This window comes from Lolium perenne, chromosome 6 (assembly GCF_019359855.2).
Source record: "Lolium perenne isolate Kyuss_39 chromosome 6, Kyuss_2.0, whole genome shotgun sequence".
Lineage (NCBI taxonomy): Eukaryota > Viridiplantae > Streptophyta > Magnoliopsida > Poales > Poaceae > Lolium > Lolium perenne.
Genome location: NC_067249.2, coordinates 145474481 through 145484665, shown reverse-complemented (window position 1 = coordinate 145484665; position 10185 = coordinate 145474481). Strand labels below are relative to the sequence as shown.

At 53.4% G+C, this 10185-nt stretch overlaps 1 protein-coding gene across 1 annotated transcript; it reads left to right on the top strand.

Annotated features, from left to right (window-relative positions):
• Positions 1 to 236: 236 nt before the first annotated feature.
• Positions 237 to 3315, top strand: LOC139832804 (uncharacterized). Its single transcript, XM_071822731.1, has 2 exons — positions 237 to 689; positions 1807 to 3315. The coding sequence occupies exons 1-2, from the start codon at positions 618 to 620 to the stop codon at positions 2905 to 2907; spliced, it is 1173 nt and encodes a 390-aa protein (XP_071678832.1). The 5' UTR covers positions 237 to 617; the 3' UTR covers positions 2908 to 3315.
• Positions 3316 to 10185: the final 6870 nt, after the last annotated feature.

Sequence of the window (10185 nt, the reverse complement as noted above, 5' to 3'; positions counted from 1 at the left end):
CACATGTTGCAAATAGAGAGAAACACGGAGACGAGTAGTAGTAGGATTTACCTATTCGAAAAGGCAAAGGAGCACTACTAGGCAGAAGCTGAAGCAGAAGCGATTAGAAAAAGACACGACAGCGACCTAAATTTGGGGCCTTAAAACTCTGCGATGAAACGAGACACCGAGACGAGACCCAGCACGAGGACAAAGAAAGACCAGCTCTTTCCCCCTCGATCGGCCGGCCACAGCCGGAAGGAAGGCAGAGCAGAGCAACAGCCCACGCGCAAACGGCTATAATTAGACGGTTCCCATAATCCCCTTCCCCTCCCCAACCCTCGCTCGCCGTATTTCCTCCCTGAACCACACCGCGCAGCCAACCAACCAGCACCTGCACGGCAGCCAGCCGATACATCCATCCAAGAAACACTCCGCCACCGGGCTCGGCGGCCGAGAGCAGAGACCCACGGCGGCGGCGCTAGTAGCGGCGGCGGCGGCGGAGGGGACGCTCACCGATCGGAGCGCCATTGGAGCCGCGCGGGCCCTGCTAGCTGCTCGGCGCGTCTAGGCCGCGGCCACCTGCTGCTGACCCGTTCGTCGTAACGCGGCCGGGCGGGCGGGCGTTCTTGGCCGCGATGGAGGCCGCCGGCTACTACAGCAACTGCAAGAAGACGGACGGCATCTGCGAGGGCATCTGCGACGGCGAGGTGAGCACCTCCACCCAGATCTGTCCCTTTCTCGCGCCACGACGCGTGGGTTCCTCTCGCTGGATTGCTGACCTGGTCCACGCCAAGCCACCGGTCGCGGCGACGCTTTCTTGCTGCTATTAATTACTATTATCTTTTACAAGCGCGTTCTCGCTGGTGCGGAAACTGCCTGCCTGCCTGCTCGCTTGATGCTCCAATTGCTCTTGCCACCGCTTCGGTTCCACCAATCTCACAAATTTGTGTGTTGGTTCCGGTTTTGGATAGATTAGCGGCGGTGAGATTTGCGGAGTCGGGGATCGGAGATTGCTTAATTAATTCTCTGGCGATAATCTTGTGTGTCCTTCGGCGCTACACATGGGGGGATTAGGTGAAATTCAAAGTTCTTTTGATGCTTCCGCCGCTGGCGGAATCTCGCGAGCTGGCCGAATTCGGGTGTTCCGCCTAATCCTCCTGGAATCTTTTCTTTTCTTTTCTTTTCCTGCCTGAGGTGCGGCCGTGAAAAGGGTCCAGCTTTTTAGTGCAAGTGCCAGATTGATTCTTGTGCATGCGGAGCAGTCATCATGCTGCCAAAATATAGATTATTAGTTGATGAATTCGTCGTTAATAGAGAAATATATATTGCTTGCTCTTACTGGCTGATCTGAATTAGGCTGCCACTGATTTTCTTTGTGTAGTAAAATAAACACATATGCGACAAATTGCTTTCATTGCTTATCTTCCAGGAGTAATAACGTACTCCAGTAAACATTGGTAAACATGGACCAGTGTTTATTTCTTGCTTTGTTTCTGGGGTTTGCATTTGAGTACTTGCTTGTTTCTGTGCTTCCCTTGTTTACCGAGTTCTGAAATTTTCCTTGTTTTCTGAACATTAGTATTTCAGTTAATGCAATGTGGTTCCAAGTTACATGTTCTTGCACTAATTGATTTACAATAAAACGGGTGTGTTGAGTTAGGTATCATGATTGTTCTTGCATAGTACCCCTGTAGTCTGTACAGTTTATTCTAGTTCAAACAGTTGCGTGAAGAAGACATTGTGTGTTTACTTTTACCTCCATTCACGATTCCTGCGGTTTCAATTGCCTCTGATTTCTGACTTGATTTCTGCATTTGTTTGCAGCACGGTTCAAAGGCAGTTTTGAGCATGTCGAGGCTGAAGTGCGCACTCCGGGGGTTTGATTTAAGGGCGCTTTTGTTCCTGCTGATCGGTCTGCCCATCATAATCTTCGTCATATATGTTCATGGCCAGAAGGTCACCTATTTCCTCCGACCGATCTGGGAGAAGCCCCCGGAGCCTTTCACGGTACTTCCTCACTACTACAGTGAAAATGTTTCCATGGCGAACCAATGCAAGCTGCATGGATGGAAGGTCCGGGAGACTCCACGGCGTGTCTTTGATGCCGTGCTTTTCAGCAATGAGCTCGACATTCTTGACATCCGTTGGCATGAGCTTGGCCCATATGTGACAGAATTTGTGCTGCTCGAGTCCAACTCAACCTTCACTGGCCTGGAAAAGAAGCTCCACTTCAAGGAAAACCGCCAAAAGTTTGAGTTTGCGGAATCACGGCTGACCTATGGTATGATAGGTGGGAGGTTTGTGAAGGGGGAGAACCCGTTTGTGGAGGAGTCATATCAGAGAGTTGCCCTTGACCAGCTGCTAAAAATTGCCGGAATCACCGATGACGACCTGTTGATCATGTCTGATGTTGATGAGATCCCGAGTGGCCACACAATCAACCTGTTGAGATGGTGTGATGATACCCCCGAGATACTTCACCTCCAGCTCAAGAACTACCTCTACTCATTTGAATTCTTCCTTGATGATAAGAGCTGGAGGGCTTCGATACACAGATACCGAGCTGGCACAACGAGGTACGCCCATTACAGGCAAACCGATGTCCTTCTGGCAGACTCAGGGTGGCACTGCAGCTTCTGCTTCCGGTACATAAATGATTTCATCTTCAAGATGAAAGCATACAGCCACGTTGACCGGATTAGATTTAGCTACTTTCTGAACCCCAAGAGAATTCAGCACGTGATATGCCAAGGGGCTGATCTCTTCGACATGCTTCCTGAAGAGTACACGTTCCAAGAGATCATCGCCAAGCTGGGACCGATTCCGAGCACATTTTCAGCAGTTCACCTTCCTGCCTATCTGCTTGAGAAGGCCGACCAGTACAGATATCTTCTACCCGGCAACTGCATGAGAGAAAGTGGTTAGCCTCTACGGTCTGCTTCATGATCTGATGTTGTCCCCCTAGAAGAACGCCGGTTGTACCTGATACCATCGGATGACTGACTAGGGTTCGAGCGATCGCATGCCGGGGTTGGGTTGGGTTGAGTTCTTCATGACTTTGTACCGTGTAATTCGAAACATCGGAAGGCCTGCCAGCATAGCGCATGCTCGGTCGCTGCTGCTGCGTGCTTGTTTTTTTGCAGAGGAGCTTAGCAGTGTGTGCTTACCAGCTGAGTTTGTTGATTCATTGCTTCCATGATTGATATAGTATGAACTCGGAGACTATTGTAGATTACAAACTGAATGATTTTTTCCTTGTTGCGCTGTGTGTTGTTGTACTACATTGTCACTTACCAGCTGCTGGACATGATATGATAAACTCGTTCATCCCCATGTGCCTCAGCGCTGGCATTGGCCATCTGTTTTTTCTGGTCAAGTGTCTCAATCCTGTTAGCATGTGATGCCGTTGCTGTCGTACTCTAAACACTGGACTGGGAAAATTGATTTGCATCCTGACTGGTGCAAAGTTTCCCCAACGGTTGTTACGAGGTAAGAAAAAAGAAGTGTGCCTTTTGGTGTCTGTTGCAGGTTGGGTAGGAGCCGCAACGGCCTGTTGTTTTGGGCAGGTCGATTTGGGTAATCTATCCATCTTGTTAATTGGAGGAAGCACAGTTGCATGTTTGGCAGCTGCAAATGGCCTGGGTTGTTAAACGACCTGTTGTTGTGGGTGGGAAGTGGGAACAGGCTGTTGGTGTCGGGCGTCCACCTCGGCCAGATTGACGATACAGGCTGCTCATTGGCTGTTAGCAACGCTTTCCTCTCTGTGCGACCCTACGCGATTTTGTTCCGTTGCTGCTAGAAAACGCAAGATCCGTGGTCCAGCAGAGAAAATAGTTCAGTTGTAGTAGTATTCCAGAGATGAAATTGCAAGAACCAGATGGAATTGCAGGAAGCAGCATTTACTGTTGTTGTAGTTGCACATACTACAACTGTTTACCTGTTTTTTTAGAGTATGGCATAATACTTAGTTTACCTGTTTTTCACACACACCACTAACTATATGCGTAATCTGTAGCATAGATGTTCAAATTTGTTGCTTAATAACAAATTTAACAGTCAAGCCCCCCCGCCCCACCAAAACCAATGATGATGTGGCGTCCACGTGTTATTAACTAGCCTTTTTTTTACACTAGGAGGTCCAAGGAGGACCTATAGATGTGTTCCATAGAGTTTGAAGTTTACAATACAGCCCACCCAGGGACACAGAATAACAAAAAACTACAAGCCGCTCCTTGACCTTGTCATGGAGGAACCTAAAGGGAAAAGTTATATTACAACCGGGTCCATTCTTCAACTCCATCGTCGAACCAACTTGAGAACTACCGGGGCCAAAACCATTTGGGGTAGTGAAGCAGCCAGATGTCCACCTCCGACACCTTGCCGACGAAGCCGACATGGACACCGAGGTGAAGTTGCCTCCCCACCCCTCCCCCTTGTCGCCATCTTTTGGCCGGGAGGAAACTGTGTTTCGGCCGCCATTTGTCCTGAAGGTATAACAACGTGAAGACCACCAGGTGACCATCGTCGAGGATGGAGGAGAAGGTATGCTTAGCCAGCAAGTCGTACATGCTTTTCTGTTGAGGTCCAATGGCGAGAGTTTTGTCTACTTCCATCCATTTAGTTTTGAAACATTTCAATTACTAGTTTTTTTTAGAAGTTTGAGAATTTCATCACATTTTCCCGAATCTCACGCAAAATAACACGACCTTTAAACGAGAAGGTCAATTCTTTCACGTGTACGTCACATCACTGCTATCCTTCTGGGCCTAACGAGCTTAATCCCCTGTTTGGACCCCCGTACAAGAAATTACATCGATAGCGGTTGTTTGCACAAAAAAACTAGAAATTGAGTGCTTTGGGCAACTATGACAACAAGAGGTGGGTTGTGCAATAGTGTTTGCTTCACTAGAAGCTCCTTCCCCTAAACATAGAGAAGCTCATAATTAAGGGTATGGTGGTCTTTAGAATATAAACGGGTATATGTAGCCCGGTACAAAACCCGTATAGCCAAAATAATTTATACGAATATGTAGCATACATATAGATGGGAGTAGTATGTATGTACACCATTGTCAACTCATCGGCGGCGATTTTTCAGGGTTGTTGCGGTTCCCCTAGCTCTCTACTTCTTCCGTTCTCAAATAAGTTGATGTTTAAACTTAAATTTTGTCAATACAACATTGTACTTCTATGTTCCCAATGCACTTTAAAGTAGCAAAACTTGGTTATCTCTCATCATATGGAAATCAAACCCAATAATATTAACACATATCTTTATTTTCTAAATGCTTTTATCTTATTGAAGGTGAAAAAATTAACGGGAGAGATATTAGAGCATCCCCACTCGTTGGCGCTCCCCACGCCCAAATCCGGCGAAATTTTCGTCCGGATTGGAGGAAGATTTGGCGTGGGGAGTAGTAGTTTCCCAGCCGCGTGCCCAGGCGAAGTCGACGATGCGAATTTAAAAAACGGAAACTTGACAAACTTCGGCTAAATTCGGGTGAATATAGACTAAATTTAATGATATTTAGACTAAAACGGGCGGAGTTCATACATAGAGGCCGAATTCGACTATATTTCGAATTCGGCTAGGGGAATTCAAACGCTAATTTTAAAACACGGCGCTCTACATGCCCAAATGGCGGTAGAACACCGTGTAGTCGCCGTCGCCGTCGTCGTCGGAGCCGTCGTCGTTGGCCTTCGCCGCGCGGCCCGGCTGCCGCTGCTGCCGGCGGCGTCTCCCGCCGAGGATGGCTTGTACCCGATCGTCGTCGGAGGACTCGAGGTCGACGACGGGGACAGCGACGCCGGATGGAGGTGTCGCAGACGGCGGTACCGCGCGACATCGTCGTTGGCGGTTGGAGCGGCGCGGGCGGCGAGTTGGCGTGCGGCGGCCAGGTCCAGCAGCTCGCCGTGGCTGCTCCGCCTCCCGGCGGCGCCGCGCCGCGCCTCGGCCCAGCCCAAGGCGGCGTCGTCCGCGCGCTTCTCCTCCTCCATGTCGGCAAGCGACTCGGCGATCGCCTCCGCCATCGCGGCCTCCTCCGCGCGCTTCCCCGACGGCGGCTCGCCGATGCCCTCGAGGCCGATAGAGGGGGCATCCTGAGCACCGGGGAGTTGCCGCCCTCGATGTGCTCGACGACGGCCTCGAGTGTCCGGCCCGGCGCGCTCCACCACCGTCGGCGGCCCGCGGCGTTGTTGCGCGCAGCGGAGGCGGCGGCCATCGTAGGCTGCCGCCTCCCGCTCCCACCGCCGGGAGGAAGTAGGAGTTCCACCGCGTGTAGTTGTCGGGGTGGTGGCGCGGGTCGGCGCGCTCCTCGTCGGTCATCGTCATCCTCGCCTCCTCGATGGCGACGTCGAGGGCATGGCCCCGCGGCGGCGGCGGGATTGGAACGCCGCCAGCACTTAGCCGCCAGCCGCCTCCGGGAGGCCTCGTGTCCGGCGGGCAGGGGTACCCCGCCTGGTGGAGGAGGTGCCCCTCCCACGCGTGGAGCGACCGGCGGGGGAAGCCGTTGTTGGCTGCGCCGTCGTCGTCGTAGAACGCCATCTTGAGAGTGGAGGGAGAGTGGAGCACGGGGTACGGCTCGCGGCGAGCGGACCGGCGTATATAGGCGTGGCTGGCGCGGGGATTAAATGCCGCGTGGATTGCGACGCGTCCGCGGCGAGCTGACCGGCGGCAGCCTTTAGTGCGCGCGGAAGACGATGCGTGCGCGGAAGACGACGACATTAACTCGCCGCGTGGCCGGCGAATGCAGACCGGCGGCAGGCTTTTACAGCGCGCGGCAGACGTTGCGATGAGGACGACGAGCGGTGTCTCTCGGCGACTAGTTGGGGCCCGCCGACGGGCGGGCAGTTTTCTCGCCGTTTGGCGCGCGGTCGGTTCGTCCGGAGTCCCGGTGCGCTCCCGGGGGGGGGGGGGCGTGGGATCGCCGGATGAATTTAGGCCCAAATCCGGACGAAAACGAGGAACCGGGGGCGCGACTGGGCCGAATTTCGTCGTCCGGATGGAAAAAACGCTCGCCGGGGGCCTGTTCGGGGGACGAGTGGAGATGCTCTTAGTTTGCATCTTTCTAATACAATTATCTACCCACTTGATAATCTCCTACGAAGAAAAACCCGCACGGTAGAAGGAGGGATGGATATTGCCTTGTACGGTAGAGTATGGACATAAGCTTTCAATAGCTCACAATTATTTAATTAATTAATTGGACAGATTATCAAAATACTAAACTGAATTTCCTCTACGCTAGAACTGTAGTATATTCCACAAGGTTTGTGCTGGTCAGATTGAGGTTCTGCGTACATGGTTGTGCACGCATTCATAGTCTCAAGACTTGAGTCCACGTTGTAGCTGGTTTTGTTTCACCGGATATTTTCCTGCGGGCTGAGCTAGCCCTGGCAGCAGACCAAGTGGTATAGGAGGACAAGGCGGAGGCGTGTGGTACAGTACAGTGGTATGGGGCGGTCGCGGCATGGCCTTGTACCACCGGTGGGTCGTTTCCCGAGCGGATAGCGTAGCGCCATGCCGGTCGGTTGGTTGGTCCGACCTGCGCCGCGCCGGTCGTCTCTTTCCTTGAGCCGGGACGCGGGGCGGTCACGCCGCGTCTCTTCTTGCCCCGCTGACTCCTTCCGGACGGGCGGAGAGCGCGACGCCTGCCTCGTCATCCAGTGTGCGCGCTAAGGCCATCTCCAGCGGCGCGACGCAAACGGTCGCTGAGTGACTGTTTGTGTCCGCCGTGATCGGAAATGCGTCTGGATCCTGTTTCAGCGGGGCGACACAAAGTGATCGGGCTGTCCGTGGAGACGCAAACCTGTCGCTGCGTCTCGGCGGACGCTCGGCGGACGCGCAAATTGTCCGCTCGCTTCCCCACCGGGCCCGCCTGGCAGCGACACAACTGCTTCGTCTTCCGCGGTATTACTTCTGGGCGGCGCGCTGCAGCCTTTGCAGGGGCCGCGTTAATGGCGTGTCTCGGCTTCCGCGAGCGTGCGCAGCTAGTAGGCATTGCACTGGCATGACATTGAAGGCGAGATGACGTCGGAGCCTTAAAGGGACGCTGCCGGCGCCCATTTCCCCGACCAAAACCATTGCCAAAATCCCACAGTATCCACCACACCGACACCATGGGGAAGAAATGCTGGCCATTCCGGAAGACGAAGAACGACCAGGAGGCTAGCGGCTCGCGTTCCGGCAAGAAGACACGGGTCGGCCGGTACGTCCGCGTTGACCTCGCGCGGCAGCTATGGAAGGAAAACCGGCCGGTACCATGCCCGGACGCGAACTTGCCGGGAGGGGGTTGGTACCTGAACTCGCGGCGCGTGCCGGTCCCCCCCCCCCCCCCCCCCCGTGCCGCGCGAGTGCCGAGAGCGGCGGGACGAGGTGCGCCGCCGCCAAGCGATCTTGCGCCGGATCTGCGGGAGGATCTGGCGTACCCACTAAACTCCTACAACTGGATTTCCCTCAGGACGTGGGAGTTCGACGCGCGACGCCGCGCTGCCTACCTCGCCGACGTAGACTACTTCGAGCGCGAGATCGCCGCCGAAGAAGAAGAAAACGACCACGAGGACGCGGATGAGGACGGCGACGAGGACGAGGACGGCGACGTGACCATGCCGCAGTACGACCACGACGACGGCGGACCGGCGTGGGATCCGGAGACCCAGCCGCCAGACATTTCAGAGGAGGAGGCCATTGCCATGACACTGGCCAACAGCGAGCAGGACGAGCTCAACGAGCTCGCTTTGTGGGACGGGCTCGCAATCCAGCTCCGCGAGCCAGCGCTCGCGTAGGGGAGGCCGGCGACTCCTCCGGCCACGCCGACGCGTTCCAACGTCCGCGCTCCGCCTGCTGCTCCAGCGTGGGATCCCTGGCCACAGCCTCCTGCCCGTGCGGCGGAACCTCCTCCACCGCCGGCGTACGAGTTTCCATGGCCGACGCCGCAGCTGATTGACCTCGTCAGCGACGACGACCAGTAGACACCGCGTATTTTAGCACGCCTTTCTGGCTTTTTATGTCCTTTTTATCATGTAAATTGAATGGAAAAAAATATATGCGTCGTGCCGCTGGAGCCACCTCGACGCAAACGGACGCCTTACGGTTTCGACCATTTGACCTGACGCAAACGGACACAACGCGTCCGTTTGAACGTTCAAAATGCGTCGCAACGCTGGAGATGCCCTAAGCAAAAGAAACACGGACGGACGCGATCGAGCTGGGTCGGTCGTTACGGCTGCGCCGCGCTGTTATTTATTGCCCGACGCGCTGAGATGGCGATGGCGACGACGAGTGGCGAACTGGCGATGCTACCGCGTTGCACCGGTTGTTTGTCTGGAGCACGTGAGGACGTCAAAGAAGGATCACACGGTGGATGCTTCAGTTCGCCCACGGAAATTTATGGGTACGGCCGCTAACATACGTGTTTACGGCGCTAATTCAATGTGTTAACGACAATGGCTAGCAGTGGTACGCTAAGCTTGACCAAATCAAACGAACGATCCTGCCTTGAAACTTTTTTTTTTGAAACAATGCAAAAGATCCTGGCTTTAAGCTTTCACTTGCTTTTGTTTTGGTGAAAACGGTGATAAATTCAGTTGTAGGCTTTGCCTGCTGCTGCTCCTTTGACGTATCCATCCGTCACTAGTTCGTCCATCAACTAATGCACTGTTTATTCCGGAGACAGGCACGCTACTTCAGAACCAATCATGCCTTGCACAAGTCAGTCATACCAGAAAGGCCGCTCAATTTTTGACACTTGCAAAAGGATTTTATTGCGGACCTCGACAGGTACACTGCCTGGAAAACACTAGCACTGGCATACTGGCAGAATCATAGTCTCGATCAGTTCGTTGCAACTAGATCGGGGAAATTAGCTGAACCCAACCTCTTTCCTTGACGACAAGTCATAACATGCTTTTCATGAGCTCCGAAGGTGAGAGTTTTGGTTACTTCCCATCCATTTGGAATTTAATCTCTTCAATCCGTGCTGTATTTAATCCAAATACGTATCCGGAATTTCTTCTTACTTATTTTGGTTGTGTGCATCCGTAATGTCCCTAGAACAATGTATTGTTGCAAAAATTAGATATAATTACTATCTTCGCGATAATAATATCTGTGTCTTATAAGCAGTACATTTTACGCCCGGTCGACCCATGGAGTGTCTAAAAGCATCCTAGCCGTGGCCCTTAAATGGTGCACCACATAACGAA